The sequence below is a fragment of the Polypterus senegalus genome, chromosome 7 (genome assembly GCF_016835505.1).
Source record: "Polypterus senegalus isolate Bchr_013 chromosome 7, ASM1683550v1, whole genome shotgun sequence".
NCBI lineage: Eukaryota > Metazoa > Chordata > Cladistia > Polypteriformes > Polypteridae > Polypterus > Polypterus senegalus.
Window position 1 is genome coordinate 79,375,193 of NC_053160.1, and position 20,039 is coordinate 79,395,231.

General features: G+C 37.8%; 1 protein-coding gene across 1 annotated transcript in view; it reads right to left on the minus strand.

Annotated features, from left to right (window-relative positions):
- Positions 1–20,039, minus strand: part of reep5 (receptor accessory protein 5) — a 36,010-nt gene that overhangs the window by 8,406 nt on the left and 7,565 nt on the right. The window contains exon 3 of the mRNA XM_039758929.1: positions 9,141–9,279. Within this exon, the coding sequence (XP_039614863.1) occupies positions 9,141–9,279 (139 nt within the window). The remainder of the gene's footprint in view (positions 1–9,140; positions 9,280–20,039) is intronic.

A 20,039-nucleotide genomic window follows, 5' to 3' on the forward strand; every position in this document is an offset into this window, starting at 1 on the left:
ACACAAAGAACCATAGATATGTGGAGAAAAATGTGCTGGAGAGTAGGACTTTAGGGACTTCTCAGCTTGATATTATTTTGGATAATCTTGGTGAAGTAGGATGGACAACCTTGTTGGGCTGAACTGCCTGTTCTCATCACGATTTTCCTAATGTTTTACAACTTGTTTACCCATTGCTTGTTCCTTAAAACAGGCATTTGTGTATAACTCTGATAATTACATTATGTTTTTTGTTAATTTCTGACCGTGTACTACTTACTTTTGTACCATTTTAAGTTATTACCTGGACTTCAACTAAATAATTCCAATAAAAACTGGGGAGTTCTAAAACTTTTTTTTTTTTTACATACACAGTGGATGTTATTTTATACTTTACAAATATAGTATATGTAATGATGTGTATAGTGTTCCAGGCCTTTCCAATAGGAAGGTTACTAAATTACTAAATTTCACACTAAATGGTGTGAAAAACTATTTGCCCCCTTCCTGATTTCTTATTCTTTTGCATGTTTGTCACACAAAATGTCTCTGATCATCAAACACATTTAACCATTAGTCAAATATAACACAAGTAAACACAAAATGCAGTTTTTAAATGATGGTTTTATTATTTAGGGAGAAAAAAATCCAAACCTACATGGCCCTGTGTGAAAAAGTAATTGCCCCCTTGTTAAAAAATAACCTAACTGTGGTGTATCACACCTGAGTTCAATTTCCGTAGCCAACCCCAGGCCTGATTACTGCCACACCTGTTTCAATCAAGAAATCACTTAAATAGGAGCTGCCTGACACAGAGAAGTAGACCAAAAGCACCTCAAAAGCTAGACATCATGCCAAGATCCAAAGAAATTCAGGAACAAATGAGAACAGAAGTAATTGAGATCTATCAGTCTGGTAAAGGTTATAAAGCCATTTCTAAAGCTTTGGGACTCCAGTGAACCACAGTGAGAGCCATTATCCACAAATGGCAAAAACATGGAACAGTGGTGAACCTTCCCAGGAGTGGCCGGCCGACCAAAATTACCCCAAGAGCGCAGAGACGACTCATCCGAGAGGTCACAAAAGACCCCAGGACAACATCTAAAGAACTGCAGGCCTCACTTGCCTCAATTAAGGTCAGTGTTCACGACTCCACCATAAGAAAGAGACTGGGCAAAACCGGCCTGCATGGCAGATTTCCAAGACGCAAACCACTGTTAAGCAAAAAGAACATTAGGGCTCGTCTCAGTTTTGCTAAGAAACATCTCAATGATTGCCAAGACTTTTGGGAAAATACCTTGTGGACTGATGAGACAAAAGTTGAACTTTTGGAAGGCAAATGTCCCGTTACATCTGGCGTAAAAGGAACACAGCATTTCAGAAAAAGAACATCATACCAACAGTAAAATATGGTGGTGGTAGTGTGATGGTCTGGGGTTGTTTTGCTGCTTCAGGACCTGGAAGGCTTGCTGTGATAGATGGAACCATGAATTCTACTGTCTACCAAAAATCCTGAAGGAGAATGTCCGGCCATCTGTTCGTCAACTCAAGCTGAAGCGATCTTGGGTGCTGCAACAGGACAATGACCCAAAACACACCAGCAAATCCACCTCTGAATGGCTGAAGAAAAACAAAATGAAGACTTTGGAGTGGCCTAGTCAAAGTCCTGACCTGAATCCAATTGAGATGCTATGGCATGACCGTAAAAAGGCGGTTCATGCTAGAAAACCCTCAAATAAAGCTGAATTACAACAATTCTGCAAAGATGAGTGGGCCAAAATTCCTCCAGAGTACTGTAAAAGACTCATTGCAAGTTATCGCAAACGCTTGATTGCAGTTATTGCTGCTAAGGGTGGCCCAACCAGTTATTAGGTTCAGGGGGCAATTACTTTTCACACAGGGCCATGTAGGTTTGGATTTTTTTTCCCCCCTAAATAATAAAACCATCATTTAAAAACTGCATTTTGTGTTTACTTGTGTTATATTTGACTAATGGTTAAATGTGTTTGATGATCAGAAACATTTTGTGTGACAAACATGCAAAAGAATAAGAAATCAGGAAGGGGGCAAATAGTTTTTCACACCACTGTAGAATAGCTGGAATTTGGTGTAAAAAACAGAATTACTTTCCATTTGGAGCTTAGCTAGGTGAAAAGGTTTGTTTAAAGATTTATTTCTGCAACATACTTGTTTCCAGATTTGCTCCAGAAATGAGTGACAGAATTCAGTTTTTCTGACTAAGCAAATATTTTCTAGAAACCTTCTTTTTAATTAATTCCTGCTTCAAATCTTCTCCTTGGTTTAACAAGTACAATTTTAAAAAAAAAAAAAGTGGATCATAGGATAAGTGGTTTGGTATCAGTCAATTCCCTCCACTCTTGTTTCAAGGTTTATAATATAGAGTGGACATGGGCAAGTTTATTTTATAGTCTTACTCCATTCCAGTATGTTTTTACATTTGCAGTCCAACACATTTTATATAACTGAAGCACAGGCAGCTTCACTGACCAAATTAACTTCAGCGCATCAGGGAGCCATCAGATACTAGTCTCTCTTTTATTTACTAAGTAATAACATTGTAAATGAGATCATACAGTTTATGAAACATGTAATTAGTTTGGTACTTTATGGTGATCTGCTTCACAGATCTAGTGTTTCAGGTTCAAATCCCATGCAAACACATTACTTCATGTGGAGTGTCCCCCTTCTGCCATTGTCTGTGTAGGTTTTCCTCTTATAGACATACAGATTAGATTGTCTGGCAGTTTAAAACTGACCCCAGTATGAGTGTGGTTGTGTGTTTGATGGGCCCTGCGATAGACTGACATCCTATCCTGTATAGGACCACTGTGATCCCACCTTGGATTAAGTGGGTAAGAGATTGACTGACTTGCATAACATGGTTCTTAAATAGTCCATTGAAGTACATAACCTAGTTGTTTGTGTTGAGAATTTTGATTAGGGTTTGATGAGCTTTATTATTAGTTTTGTGGTCTTAACTATAAAAAGTTTAGGCCTGAAACAAATTTAAAAGGACACCTTTAGTTTTGTTACAGACGCCTCTTGCCGGCCTGTCCTTCGTACTTGCTTTGTTTTTGAGTTTCTGCAAGGCAAGCTGTGAGACGAGGTCAGCCTGCTCTTTGAGGAAGCAAGCAGGCAAACTGTTTTGAAAATTGCAGGAACGGAGCTTTTTTCTAGGACTAAACAAACTGCATGCAAGGCCTTTGCCTGTGTGAGTAAAGGGTAAGCTCTTAAGTTAGCGTATAAAATATATAAGCAACTAAATGGCATTTAGAAGAGAAGCATTAGAATTCATTAATAGTTTAGGCAATAATATTAAACAATGTATTAAGATATTAGTTTTGAACACTTTAGGGACTTAAGAGTTGATTATTGAAAGCTAGGGGACTTGTTCCTGAACATGTGCCGTGACGTAAGCAGTAGCCTGGTCTCTACAGACCACTGGGCAGCTGTGTGCTATGACTTAACAGCGCTGCTGACTGCATGCATGGGTTTTTATATTAGTACGCACATATATATTTTAAAGTAGCATTTGCAATATTTCTTTATATAGTTTAGTGATAATCTATACTAATAAAAGGCAAAGCCCTCACTGACTGACTGACTCATCACTAATTCTCCAAATTCCCGTGTAGGAAGAAGGCTGAAATTTGGCAGGCTCATTCCTTACAGCTTACTTACAAAAGTTAGGCAGGTTTCATTTCGAAATTCTACGTGTAACGGTCATAACTGGAACCTACTTTCGTCCAAATATACAGCCATAGCCATAGCCTGCAGCTTGGTCACCGTGTTAGGCGGAGTTGTGTCCCGCATCATCACGCCTCCCATGTAATTGAGTGCCTGCCCATATAAGGTCAATATTCACGGGTGAAGGACTGTGCTTAGGATATTCATAAGTGCAGCCACTGCGGAAACCCTCTGACGCTGAACAAGTCTTTGTACACGTATCAATAGGAAAGCAAGGTGTAAAGCTTAAGTTTAAATTACGTCCATAGACATGCTGCCGCTAAATATTCGCAGGCAAATCCACAACTTAATACCGGGAATGCCTGTTAAACATCTTAGATTCACGAGTACCGATTTGGGTAGTGATCACTTCGATGAATGAAACCTGTTCAAAAAACGCATTACACAATTGAGAAGGCAGCAAAAGAATATGAAGCGAGTGACGCATACAAGCATATTAATAAGTGCAGCTACTTTGGAAACAAAGCACGGTGTAAACCTAAAGTTTAAATTAAGTTCATAGGCTGCCGCTGGCATTTGTCTTGCCCACGACGAATACGATATTCGCAAGATAAAAGTTTAATGAGGGGACGCAGAGTTTAAACGAGACTTTTGATCACTTTGTAACAGTGTTAAAATTGCTGTAACGGAGTTTAAATTGCTGGTATGCCAGGTCTGAGCTAACATTAAATAAAGCCGTGGACATCTTGGCTCTGCTTGTGCTATCTCGTGCAATCTCGTGAAGCTTCAATGCATGTACTCCGAGCGGCTCACGTGAACTGAATTTGCAGGACTGGGAAAGGTTAAATTAAGTTCATAGACACGCTACCGCTAAACATTCGCAGGCAAATCCACAACTTAATACCGGGAATGCCTGTTAAACATCTTAGATTCACGAGTACCGATTTGGGTAGTGAACACTTCGATGAATGAAACCCGTTTCTTTACAACGGTTGACAAACACGGAATATAACTTGAACACAACACATCCTCCAAATACGAACCTAATTGAAAGAAATAATGATAATCAAATCCTTGATGACAGCAACACTCATAACAGTGACAAAACTATTACATTGACAATCATGTTACGTTATTTTTAAAATGTTTCCTTTTCTTTTTCATAATTTCTTTAACACACTACTTCTCCGCTGCGAAGCGTGGGTATTTTGCTAGTAGATAATAATAATAATAAGTAAGGCTGCAATGATTAGTCGACGTAATTGACAATGCCGACTACAAAAAATCGTCGATATAGATTTTTTATTGTCGACATGTCATAAACAGAACCTTCAATAGAGGCTCCAGTCACAAAGAACCACATTGGTTTTTGTAACTGCAATGCACTACATGAACATCTGGGGGCAGTATCGTTTGTTATTGTTTGTCAAGAATGCACACAGTCCTACCAATGAAGAACGTTTGAAGAGAAGAATGCAGAGGAAAATAAATGTGGTTGCAATGGTGAGTCGAATAGAGGAGGGGGAAGGAGATGGAAAAAAATTAAGACCAAAACTTTCTAAAGTGTGGGGGCGCTTCACCGAAAAGGATAAAAAAGTTTAATGCAGATTATGCAAAGTGGAGCTTTCTTTTCACGGAAGCACCACCGAGATCGATGCATGAGCATCTGAAACGCAAACATCCTGGAGCTGTGATGCTGCCGTCTCTTGAGAGGTAAGTTTTAGTTGAGTAAAGTTAGTGTCACGTGTTAACGTTGATGCTTGTACTATAATGTGTACATCAAGGTTTCGACAATGATCGTTAACTCTTAAACCGACACATACTTGGGGGTTAATGCACTCCTGGATGCCAAATACTTTTTAGCTGCACTTTAAGTAAATGTCACAATTCACAAAGAAAATGTGAAATTTTAATGGAACACATTTTTTTGTCATGCAAAGAGCATCACAATTACAGCAACACTGATCATTTTACACACTCAAACGAACTATAAAAACTATAAAAAAAAACTACTGCAACAATCTATTATATGTTCAAGGTGCAACTGAAGCCATTGATGAAGTTCAGTAAATCACCGAGCCAACTGCGCTTGAACTGGCTGCATTCAAACACACAGCGGTAAATGCTGATGATTGCAGGTTCGTCGAATGTAGCGGCTGAATCCCAGAGACAGTGGAGCTGCAGTTCTTCTGGGGCCAGTGCTGCACAACGAATTTACAGCACTGACTGATCAACTCCGGCATGCTGCCAAATTGCTCTGTAAAGCAAATATAGCTGGTTGTGGGGTTCAATGAATGTACGTTGCTGTATATACCCCCACATGCTGGCAAATTGCACTGAGAAACGACTACGGCCGGTTGCAGCATTCAATGAATATACATCACCGAATATACTTGGCTCCGGTGTGCTTGAAAACTGCACGGAGAAACAACTTTAGCCGGTTGTGGCATTCAATGAATGTACTTTTCCAAATATACTCGACTCCGGCATGCTGGCAAATTGCATTGGAAACCGACTATAGCCGGTTCCGGCAGTTTAAGTGAATATAATTTCAGTTATGTTTGCTAACGTGTTTAGAGCTATAGTAAAGAAGTGAATAGGAGTAGCTGAGCTGTCCTAGTTTTTTTTTCTTCTTTTTTCGTATAATAATTGAGTTCATATGAATAGTAAACCATCTCTAACTAACGTTAGGTAACTTGTGTTTTGGAGCATATCAGTACAATACAATACAGTTAATTTTTATATAGCCCAAAATCACACAAGAAGTGCCGCAATGGGCTTTAACAGGCCCTGCCTCTTGATAGCCCCCCAGCCTTGACTCTCTAAGAAACAAGGAAAAACTCCCAAAATAAACCCCAGCAGGCAAAAAAATGGAAGAAACCTCAGAAAAGGCAGTTCAATGAGAGACCCCTTTCCAGGTAGGTTGGGCGTGCAGTGGGTGTCAAAAAGAAGGGGGGTCAATACAATACAATACACAGAGCAAATCCTCAATACAGTATACAAATAAAAATTTTAGAAGTACGTAGCAGAATTTAACAGTAGATGACATCACATAATATGAATTGGATTTGTTTAGAGTTCTGGAGACCTCATCCATCACGCTACCTCCCCCATTTGGCCATTCCACGGCTGAAACAGTGCAGCGCCAGCCAATCGGATGTAATTAGCATGTTACACATTTTAGTCCGTTGTTGTTTTATTTTGGCATAATATAGTACATGATGTGAGTTTTTCCTTCAGAGTGTGAAGATTAAAACATCTGTCTCTGTCTGCAAAATCATTCTTGTGTATTCCTGCTACCTCTACTCCCCCTCAGTGTCTCTTCTCAGAAGCTGGGAACATTGGCTCAAAGACGAGAGCCAGCCTCACACCAGAGCATGTCGAAATGCTCACGTTCCTGCACTGCAATCAGGAGTATATGAACTGAATCTTTTATAAACTATACATTATTGTTTTATTTTATTTGTATTGAAGCTTTATTTAATCTTTTGGACTTTGACACACCAGTGGCCATTTTTGATTAAGTTAAATGCACTTTTTTGTTTAAAGACTATGTGCACTTTAGTTTTGTTTAATGTATTTTTATTGTGATGGTCACACTAATATAAAACATTGATTATTTTCAAATTCATATGTTTCACTGGTTATTTTAATTTGATTATTATTAATTTTAATTGTGTTAATGCACAGACATCAGGGTGACATTCACAGGTGGACAGACGTGAGCAGATGAGGTAAGACATGCCTGCGACCTGTGGTTGCACATCCTGTTCTGGGCTCCAGTGCATCAAAATAGCCGGACATGAAATAATCGTAACTATTTGGGGAAAAAAAATTGAATGATTAGTCGACTACCAAAATAATCATTAGTTGCAGCCCTAATAATAAGATATAGTAGCACATATGAGTGAACTTAAAGAAGCAATTTTTAAAGGCTTTCTTCTTTTCTCTCAAACGTGAAGCACTGTGTCATGTCAACGTTGTTTTGCAACTTAGCTTTTGTCAGTGCACTACTGCTCACTGGCACCGCCGCTTACTATGTTACCCTTTGCCTTACAGGATGCTAGTGCAACAAGTAATCATTTATTGAAGTTATCAGTTACTGAATTATTAATTAGGCAGTCCAGTTAGTTTTTTTTAATGGGTCCTCCTCATCTCAATTTAATTGTTCCTCAACTTAATTGTTAAATTGGGAGTTGATTAACAACTGAAAGGCTATTGACCTTAACAGCCCAGGATTAGGCCTTAAAAATAGAGGAAGGGGATCAGGTGATGCTTATCGCCAGATGGCAAATATGTTCTGCCAGCAAAAAAAATATTGTTATGAAAAGAAGACTGTTATGGGAATGTCTCCAGGGGCAAGAATATTGGTATGAGAAGGTCTGGGACACCAGGTGATTGTTATGGGTAAAGGTGCTGAGTGGGGACAACATCATGGGAACCTCCATACAGTAGATGCTGAGAACCTAGTCTGGAAGGGGGCATTTAGAGATAAGAACTGTTAATATATTCGGGGCGTTCTGGACACTCGGGGCTCACTTCATGAATTGAGACAGGCTTTATGTGCTCCGCAATTGTTTTCAATGCTGTGCACTGACTGCCTTTCTGAGGACTCTGCTTGTTTTTTCTTAAATTTCTACACAACATTTGCCTCCAGTGATACTTTGTGTGATACTGTGCTTTTTTGTTCCCAGCCAAATCATGTGATGCTGTTTTTAGCTAAAGATCTCTGAACTAATAAATACAAGTGGCTCCACTTTGGTGTCCGCATTTAAGACAAGGCTGAAATGCATTAGTTTACTATTGATTCATGTGACTGGAAATGTTCATGTGCCTTACTGTCTGTCAAATTTAATTTTTGCACAGATTATCACTGGTGCTCAGCAATAAGTTACCATTTATTTTCTCGTTATCCTTTCATACTAAGTAACCTTTCTTAGCCATGGGACAAGGCCTGATAGTATATGCAGAGATGGTAGCTGAACTGCCTTCCTGATGGCATCTGTGACAATTGACTACTTCTGCCCATTACCAGAGATTAAATATTTCCAAATTTCACATCAGAATGGGATTTTCTATTCTTTTTTTTCTCCACTTCCTCTTACCTGTAACCTTAAAAGTTACTAAGCAGGTTATATGTCATGCATTCATTTTGTGTTTTATTAATGTGCTGCTTTGCATTTGACAGTTTGTACAGAACTGGGAGCCTCTGTTATAAAAGACATTATTCAAAGATTTAGCTGAATACATAGGCTTTATCTAGGGGAAAATGCATTTTACTCTTGTATTTGAACAAAGACATGGCTTATCAACCCTGATAAGAATATTTTCCAGTTATTTGTTCTTTTAGGAATTACAGAGTTTAGTTCCCTTCGGCTGCATGAACCTGCAATATCAGTTCTAATGCAGAATTACCTTTCAGAATTAAAAGAAATCAAACAGGAATACTATACCTTGCCAATGTAGTAGAAGGGAAACCAAGACAAGAAGATGTCCGCAAAGAATTCTGCAACACTAAAAACTCCATATACCACCCAGTAGGTCAGCCATTTTGTGTCATCATCTTTGTTTGTGCTTTCAATAGCTTTGATTCTAAAAGGCAGAGACAGAACATGTAAATTAAGTCTTGCACTAGCAAATATGCAGCAATTCTGTGTACATCACCAACCCAGAAGTCACACAGTTGACACATGTTCCTCCAGTCTGCAGATTATCTTTGTCTTAGTATTAGTATCAAAGTACTGTTGGTACCGAGGATCTTTGTAATTTTGTCCTGTGCTTATATAGTGAGACATAAAAGGTGAATTGTTCAGCATTTGAAATAGAACAAAGAAGTACTATGACTTTGTTGCATCTCCAGTGGATTAAAACAGCTACCCTGAGTTAGTATTTATAAAGTGGGACAGCATAGTGGTATCATGCACCACTTCAAGCATTCGGGGTTTAAATCACACATTTCTTCACTTTTTTGTGTAATATCAAGATACAGTCCAAAAATAAAGTGTAAAGCAGAGATTCTTTATTTACAAAAGCTTGAAAATCAAAAAAATCTGTGTCATCTAATCAATTAATAAACACAGTTCAGATGGTATACAATAAGTGGAATAGAATAAAATGACTTTTAGCTCTCTGTTATCAGTCCCTCTACTCAATTCTAAGATTTTTCAGTCCTCCTACTCTTCACGTCCTTCTCTTTAACAATAGTTCAGAACATTACCAGCTGGTCAACATCCCTCTGGTGTCAACCACTCAGTTTTGCATGGGATTGATGCAACTAGTTTCTGCCGATGTCAACCCTGTCCTCTCAAATAAGGAAACATGTGATAGTGGCTATGTGCCACAGGAACTCTATACTTAAATGATCCCTGGTTCACTCCTGACAATAGACAGATGAACCCCACTCTCGTTTGTTTTTTTTTAAATATTGGCCCCTTTACTCAAACATGAAACAGCTCTGCCAACGTGCTTTTACTACTTTGAAGTTAACTAGCACAGGGAATCAAAAGTGGGTTTGTCCTCAGGGATATACAGTGGGGCAAAAAAGTATTTAGTCAGCCACCAATTGTGCAAGTTCTCCCACTTAAAAAGATGAGAGAGGCCTGTAATTTTCATCATAGGTATACCTCAACTATGAGCGACAAACTGAGAAAAAAAAATCCAGAAAATCACAAATTTCTGATTTTTAAAGAATTTCTTTGCAAATTATGGTGGGAAAAAAAGTATTTGGTAAATAACAAAAGTTCATCTCAATACTTTGTTGTGCTGTACATTGAGAAAGTAAAAAGGCCATTAAAGGTGCTAACTTGAAACTGGTAAGAAATGGTTGTTTTTATTTGGTCAATCTTAATAACCTTTAGTTATAAAGTATACTTTAAGCAAAAGTATAACAAAGGTTTCTGAGGCATGGAAGAGATAAGTATTATTTGAGAGCAGAGGTGGTGGTAAACATTCTACGCAGTATACAGTAAGGATGAAACAGCCATTACTAAGAAAACTTCACATATGATACTTATCAGCTAACCCACTTTCAGACGTCAAACAACATAAGCAGATGTGACAGGAACGCTACACAAAAACTTCCTTTTTTTACATTTGTCATGCAAAGTTTAATACTGCTACATTTGTATTACATTTTAGCTTGACGCTCTCAAACAGACAAAAATATGTTAACTTAAAACATTTTTAAACCATTCTCCTAAAAAGCACATCTTTTATCTTAAGTCTAGACGAAACTCCTGTAAGTCAGCAACAGGATTAACATATCACAGAGTAATTAGCAATGAATATCACATATAATACAGTTCTGCTATCTGCAATCCACTGATGCAGACCTAATGTCTGGCAGGTAAAAATAATGCGTGTGTGTGTGTGTATATATATATATATATATATATATATATATATATATATCTCCTACGCATAGTATTTGTGGCTTCATTAGCATATGCTAATATATTAAAGTAACTGTTAACAATTTCCTAACACAATGGACGTTGGATGTAGCAGAAATAACATGTAACTAATTGACTATTTTTCTGTATACAATATTTCTACTTGTTTTTTTTTTTTGCCAAGGGCTAATATTAACTCACTGGAGCACCTTTCTTGTTGTATACAATTGCCCATCAGTAAAATATTCCTGACTGATTGCAGTTCAGTTCTTGGTTTTCCTACTGACTACCCCGCCTTTTGTTTATTGTCATTAGAAAACTATTCTTTTGAATTCAAACAGTAATTAGTAGAAATTATAGGAATTTTGAGTATAAATATAATTTAACCTGTAGCACATTCTGTAAAAATGGTATCTTCAATCAGATTAAGTTACACTTTGATTTGTAATGTTGTGCCGTTAACAAAGAGTTTGGAAGGTTTAGATCAAATCATGCCTTACTTTAAATTATTACATACACCATTGATGTCCCAAGCAATTAATTGAACGTGTAAATACTGTACGGAAAAAAAGAGGTGAAAAGAAATAATACTGTGAACTATGTATAATGAACACCTCCTCAAATATTCCGTCAGCTGAGGACCCCTTTACTGAGCTTCATAAACTTTTAAATTGACCATGAAATGCCGTCGCTCTTGTGTTGTGCTGTACATGGCATACCAGCACTTCCCTGCATCTGCTTTTCAAACTAGAGTGTAGTGGCACATTGTCGGCCCACCTCCAAGGGGACATCAGAGTTCTCCTCAATACTGAATGTATTTTACCACCCACTCAACCCCCTTCTGTTCTTCGAAGTATAGGTAATGTATGTAATCTTGCTCAATAATCCAAGAAGACATTTTATACTGCATCGCAAGTAAGAAAAAAGCCGACAGAATAGGGGCTACTGCATGTTTTTGTCCTTGAGTTTCGTTTCTACTCGCTGCCTTCATTTCTGTAAACAGGCAAGCTCCATTTCTCTGCAAAATTCTTTCTCAGTGCTCACCCAAAAAGGACAGAGGGCTTTACTGTAGTCTGCTCACTAGTATTATTATCAAACTATAAAAGAACACAGGTCGACTAATTGTCTTTTTTCCAAAACATCACCAAATTTCAATAAAATTCAACAAAGCACCAGCTTCTGGCAATGTTCCTGAGGAATCTTACCCCATTCCTCATTAGCAATGGCCTCCAGCTTGCCAATACTGTTGGGTTTGCGTACTACAACCGCCTTCTTAAATCCCACCAGAGATTTTCTCTGGGGTTCAAGGCAGGCAACTGTGACAGCTACTCTAGAATCTTCCAGGACTTTTTCTAAAACCAAGCCTTTGGTGGATTTCTGAGGCATGCTTAGGAACATTGTCCTGTTTGAAGGTCCAGTGACGCTTCAGTTTCCTCACAGACAGCATGACCTTTTCTCCTAGGATTTCTTGATACTTGACTGAATCCATCTTACCCTCCACATGCTGCAGGTTTCCAGTGCCAGAAGAGCCCCAGAGCCATCATCAAGCCACCGTCATGCTTCACTGTAGGTTAGGATATTCTTTTCAGCATATGTTTCATTCTTCCTCCTCCTGACATGCCACTTATCTACAGGCCAGTAAAGTTCCAGTTTTGATTCTTCACTCCACAGAACAGAATCCCGGAACTTCTGTGGCTTATTTATATGTTTTTGAGCATATTGCAGCAGACCTTTCCTGTGCTTTTGGGTCAGTAGTGGTGTATGTCTTGGAACTTGGGCATGGAGACTTTCAACATTTAGTATGTGCCTTACTGTGGAAACTGAAACCTCAGTGCCTGCTGCCACCAAGTCATGCTGCAGGTCTTTTGCAGTCACTTGAGGGTTTTTAGCCACCTGCCACCTCCGAAATCTGGTGACAGCTGTTGATTGCTTTCTCTTTCTGCCACGTCCAGGTAGTGTAGCCAGTGTTTCATTAACTCTGAACTTGCCAACTATGCCTCCAGCAATATCTTTAGGAACATTCAGTGCCTTTGATATCTTATTTTGTCCAATTCCACGTTTGCAAGGTAATGATCTCTTAACTTTTTTGACAATTCTCTTGACTTTACCCGTATTTCCAAGATACAGTCAAACGTCACTGTGAACACACCCCTAGCTAGTCTAGGAATTTGAGGTGTTCCATCTCAAGCACCCCTGATTAGCTACATCAGGTGTGCTTGAAACAACACCCGATTTACAAATGTGCAATCCTATGGGGTATTCTGTTCAGGACGTTGAATAATTATGAGACTGTAGTAGTCATTAAAAGTGGCACTTTGTGTTGAACGTGGAGAAACCACTTGTAATGTTAGTTGTGTTGAGCTATTTAAATTAATTTTGTTTGATTTGTTTATTGCAAACAGCTATACACACACACAAATACATCCATACAGAATGAGAGAGACTAGCTGTGTTAACCTGGCTTCACCTGGGAAATTTCATATAACAATGGCCATCAGTTAAACACGTGTAGTAGAATGACTATGTAACTAAGTGCTTTTCTGTATATAATATTTGTAGTTTTGTTTTTTTCTTCTTCAATGGCTAATGTTATTGGCAGGCATTGTGGTTGAGGCTTTGGACCTAGGACTTCAAACTTTGAGGTTGTGAGTTCAAGTCCTACTGGTTGAAAATTTCAATATCGTGACACCCGTAAAGTTGTATGTGATACTAAGTATTCAAATTCGATACACAATGCAGCATATAATGTAACTCAAAGAATTAAATAAATTAAAGTTCTGTATGCATTAAAATCTTTACATTGATGAAAACAAATGAGAATATTTTGTTATTAAAGCACGGCCCAATCTAAAAAAACAAAAGTTTGCAACCACCCACAGTGATAATCTTATGGATTTGAATTTTGAGCAAGGTTGTTTCCCCAACAGCATAAGGAATCTGCAACAAAACCAGCTCCGTCATCAAAGTTTTAAAAAAAGAAAGAAAAAAAAAAAAAGTCAAATCACAATCATTGCAGTGCTTTTTGTGATACAGCTTGAAGAAAAATGCACCATGCTGCTGCATTCACGCAGACCCCTTCCGTGAAGCAGCCATCACAGCCCGCAAAATCCAATCAAGTTTCACTTTAGTCACCATCCCACAATTCAGTTTCTGCTATACACTGAGTATATGAGCACATGCAGGAGTAGAGCCATATTTTATTTATGTTAAAAATAAAAGTGCTTGCAGGATTCTTTAGGTAAACAAATTGAGGAAATAAAAAAAAAAAAAAAATCAGTGTTACAAATAAATTCAGATAGTATGTATATTAAATTCTGCTTTAAAGGTTCACATTCTATAGTAGTATGTAGGCCATTTTTTAATTTTTCAATCTGAAGTGGTTAATAAAAGAAAATGCACTGTCCCTGTAACATCCAACATCTATATATATAATTCACTAAGGCAAGACACCCATGGAAAGCATGCCAGAAGGGGCGTGGATTCACTAAGCCGCCGACAAGTAAGACCCCTATGGCGCACGCAGGAAGGAGCGACGCCCACCAACTCCAAGACCATTGGATACGACGACAACTCACAGAGCCACGCCCACCAACTCGGACGCGACGACACAGAAAAAAACAGCGTCATTTATATTCGTCTGTCGTAGAGGCCACGTTGTCCGTTCACTGAGGCATGTTTCTTGCGGAGGTGAATCGCCATATGCAGCGTGTAAAACGGTTTGAGAGGGGTATCCCATGGGATCCTTAAAACAATCTTTTACAACTGAGGTTAAAACACAATGAAGTAAGCAGTCTTTAAAAACCGAGATTTCGGTTACAACGCACGACCGCGTGCACCATAGCAAACTGTTTTACACACTACATACAGCAATTCGCATCCATGACAAACATGCGTCTTCTTAGATGCTCCTGCAGGAACACAGAAAGTCTACATGAGTCACAGGTGCATTTGGACTGTGCAAAGACGACAACAACTCAAGTGAGGAGTTGGAGGTGGGCACATGAACGATGGTTGTCTGCCAGTTTTTAGTCATGGACGATTGTGTGTTGGTTCGTTCCATGCATGGTTACAATGTGGCTTTTCTTGCTGATTTATTACATTACCGATTTTTCAAATGTTAATTTTCTCCTTGTGCTTAAAAATCATTAAAAAAACTGGCCTGATTATGTGGCGTATTGTACGCCACGGGTTGGCTAGTAACACTATATTTTCTGCAATCTGAAAAAAGAAACTACATATGCCTACATCAGTGAAAATTAAAACTGCTTACAGGATTATTAAACAAATGTAAGAAAATATGTATATGCTGATAGTGAACATTTTTAGATCTTAAACTTGGATTGCACATGTTAACAGTTTGTATGTATGTCAGTACTTATTTTTTAAAGTCAAGGTTTTTGTGGAGGAAGATGAGCTGCTCAACACGCCCAGCTTTCAGGACACCTCTGCGATAACAATGTCTCCTGCAGTGAAGCGGAGAGATTCCAGTACCTTCATTTTTGAGTCTTCGTCCAACTTGGGCACAGCAATATCAGTGATGTGTTGTCGGGAGGGTATGGTGTAACGAATCTCCATTGCATTCACCATATTTCGGAAGCCTTCACTCTCTACGACACTCAGAGGGCGCATATCTTTGCAAATGAAATATCAAGTGTTGACTGAATTATTTTGTTTACACAAGTTGAGGTCTGTTTGATAACTTCAGAGTGTGAACTTGTTCCATTAGTGAGTTGAGACGGACCCACTTTAACGCCTGCAGTTTGCTGTTCCTTTATCTGTACATCAGAATGGTGTCTTACTAAGTGTGCGCTCAGATTTGTTGTGTTTCCCGAATATTTGATTTTGTCATAGCACAATTTGCAGACGACATGACTCTTATTAATCTTCTTAGTGCCTACTTTATTGTGAAAGTGAAAAATGAGCCCACACTTATGCTTTGTACGCCGCAGGAACCACTCTAACTCCTCTGGATTCAGCAATCGGTTGTCGTGTTACTAGTCAGCTTGGTTTATCACTACACTATCCACAATATCTGCCATATCCACTTGCCTGAGTGTTGAAAGTCTACATACATTAACCCTTACACTATTTCCTGTCTCAATTTATGTTCTTATATTAGCTATCTTGCGATCGGGGGTTTAAACACAACGCAAAATGAACGGTGTGCCTTGAATCTTTGAATGTAAACTAGTCATTAAAAATTGATACTATGTTTTTGAGAATCGATGCACTATCAAAAAACATAATATTGCAATACTCAGGTGTATCGATATTTTTTTACACCACTACTGAAATCACTGTAGTGTAATCCGCTGAAGTATTCGATAGTGCTATGTGATATTTTTGACAGTCTGCTCTTCCACTTGTGCTCCTCATTTCATTATGGGGATCCCCCAAATCCTCCACTGCTCTCCAGTTGCTTTCTATAGGTTGTCCAATTAACTTAAAAATGTAAAATAAGGGTACTAAAGTCATAAAAGTTGAGCAACACTTCCCTATGTATTACACTGATGTATTGACATGATGAGCAAAGAGCCTTGAGTATTTTCCACCATTAGAAATCCCAACACCACTATATAAAAACTCCCTTAGAGTTTGCAGCACTGGGATCAAACAGCAGGTTTGTAGTTTCCACCTTAATGTTTTAACAGAGGGCAGTTTTCATTTGGGTGACCAGATGCTGGAGTTCGAAGCGGAATGGATTACAAAGATGACAGCCAGTCTATATTCCCTCTAAGTAGCACGGGTGTATGGCAATGCACCTTTTTCAGGGTCCCACACAACACTTTTGCACTTCTGCGCAGTGTGTTGATAAGCTGTAACTCTCAATATTTCATGGGGGACCCCCCTCCTCCTCATTCGTCATTGGTGTGTAAGAGCTTCATAACGCGCTCACTACTCGACAGAGGTCCGTCCCACACCTCATTCAACGTTAATGTGTTGGTGATTTGTGCCACAACTCAACTTCCCCTGTTAAACGGTAAGTACCAGCACATATGTTAGTCATATCAGTTCATCAGAAGAAAAAAAAAAGGAACATTGGAGCCACTGGAAATGCCAGCAGACACCAGCAAAAAAACATATTGAGTTTTGCCAAACTTTTTCTGTTTACAGTGTAATCATGTTGCTTTTTTCCTATCCAGGACACCACCATGTCTTCGGTATTCCATCCACAATATTTGTCAATGGTGATATTTGTGTGGCCCATCAATCACTTCTACTCTGTCTTTCATAGCACAACAAAAAGCACACAAGTTAGCAAATTATTAATAAACAGACAAATAAAAAAAAGTGTGCTAATTTTCTTTTTTCTATAACATCAACAAATTTTCATTTGTCAAGCCATTTGAGATTTTGATACGGTCAGTTCTTTTCTTGGTTACCTCTAAATATTGATATAGTGTAATGTCCTTTTTAAGCTGATAACTAGTATCCTAGATGTACCATTCTGCCAAATTTCAGATTTTACAGCTAAACAGGAAATAGTGTTTTTGTTGATAAGCGACTTTACATACATATAGATTATAGCAGTGACCTGAACAATTTGTTTACCCAAGTATCAGTTATTCACTTATTTTATCTGTGGTATTAGCCACGAAGACAATGGTTAACAAAAAGTTCTTAAACTAAAGGAAACTAAACAAAAAAATGTACATATAAACACCCTCCCTACGGGCTATGCACTCATAATGCTGGTATTACAATTACTGTCAATGACCCACACATTCATGGATACATTTACATACCTGAGTATGCCACAAATGGGCACACCCAGGCAATGCTGAAATATGAAAAAATTGCATCAGGAGTTTACTGCATCAACAAATGTAATTACTTGCATTATAGATAAAAATAAACTATTTTTTTCTCGGTGCACTCTATCAGGATGATTAACAGGATTTTTATTCATCTTATAAACTATTATTTACAACTATTATAGATGACAAACTTAAACATTATGAATCAATCTTCACTTTGACTTATTGTCATTCACCATGGATGGAACAATGGTATTAATCCATTTCCTTAAGCCAGCGTAACCCAACCCAGGGTTAAAGGTAGCCAAAGCCTTATGCTGGTAGTTTTGGGTGGGAAATAGAAACCAGCTATGGATGGGATGCCAGTCACAGTGCACACTCACACTAGGAGGATTAAGAATTGCTCATTAACCTAAAACTCAGGAATAAAACTGCACATCCTTGGCACTCAGGAATTATATTGGATAGATTAAAAAAAAAAAAAAAAACTATTTTCATGCTCAGCATAAAATTAGTGCACAGTTGGTTGAAGCCTAGGCTTGAATCATTTTAAAGTTTGCACTTTCCCTCTATGTCTATTTTCCAAATACTGTAGCTTCCTTCCACATTAAAAGACATGCACATAAACATCAACTGTATCACATAGAACCCGGAAAATTAATTTCTAAACTGTCTCAGGAATGTGTTGAGATTCGGTTGTTCTCTCTCATCAAGGTCCAATACCACCAACCGCATAATTATTCCTTCTAATGAAATGCTATACTAATTGCATCATTTTTTTCTAATTATTTACAATTTTACATAATGTAGTCAATACAATACGCATTTACATCATAACTGAATATACTACTTCATTTGTACTCTTTCCAAATGCAAGTCAAATATTTATAATTATCCAAAATGGTTACCCATACTAGAAAAGCTTTATCTATTGTTTGTCAAAAAATGTTAGCATTATTCTGATTTTAAAGAAAGAATGAATCAAGATGCTAAGTGGAAAAATCTTAGAGCTACGCCCACTTACAGGGCATTTTGCTTTTCATTTCTCGAGTGGTTGATGGAAGTGTTTAGGGCAGCATGTTACTAGTACAGTATACACATTTCTGCATTTTATTTATATGATGGTGCTGAGGTGTCACCCATTGCATGACAGTTGGTTTTTCATATGGGGGGTGTGGCAATGCTCCTAACCTCTCCTTCTCTCTCTCTTTTACAGTCATTTTTACTATTTCAGAAGCTAGAAAAGATATTATCACTGGATAACACGCAACAGAATTTGGAATACGTTATGTGGTCTAACCCCATAACCGTCAAGTTCTTTAAACCAGTACTTGATAACACCTCTAACAGTTTTGTAGCAGTGGCATAATTCAGATTGCAACAATTTTGTCTTTGAAGATACAGACAGAACTTTTATACTCTAATTCAACTTTCAATCCATCTTACCAGGCTAGACATCAAGTCATAAATCAGTTAATAAGAAAATTGACAAATTCATTATAAAAAATACATGTTCATTACACTGCCTGTTTAATTTAAATTTTTTGGTAACAAAGTTTTCATTTAAAACTTCTTCTTAGAGAACTAATGTTAATTCATTACAGGCAGACAGTTATAATGCACATCAAAAGATGTCACTGTATATAAAGCTAAATTCATGCACTAATCTTCTCTGTCTCCTCATTAAAAATCTGTTCAGAATCAGAAAATATGGCGAGAAAAGTTAATATTTTATATAAAATTAGCCAAGATCATTTTGTTACTGATGTCTGCTAACAATTCACGTGTTGAAATATCGCAAGACGGAGGTCTATGTTACTAAAGGTTAATGTTTCTATTGAATTTTAAGTCACCTCAAAAGTTGCTGTACGATTATATTGTAATTACAGAATAATACACATTAACAAAGATAAGTGGGAATCTTTATTTTTACAGATAGGTAGAAGAAAAAAAAAATGTTTTATCTTGTTCAATACATAAATCTTGACCGAGTTTGATGACTCCTCATATCTTTCTGTAGTCCGTTTGGAGTTTAATCTTTTATTATCTGAGAAATACTGCCATTGCAAATATATCTTTACCCACTGTGGGTTCATGTACAGTTGTCAATTTATTAAACTGTTTATTAGCACCGTCAACAGTGTGCAGATTTTCTGTGCAATGGTCAATCCTATTTTTTCTTCAAGAACACAGTCATTTTTGA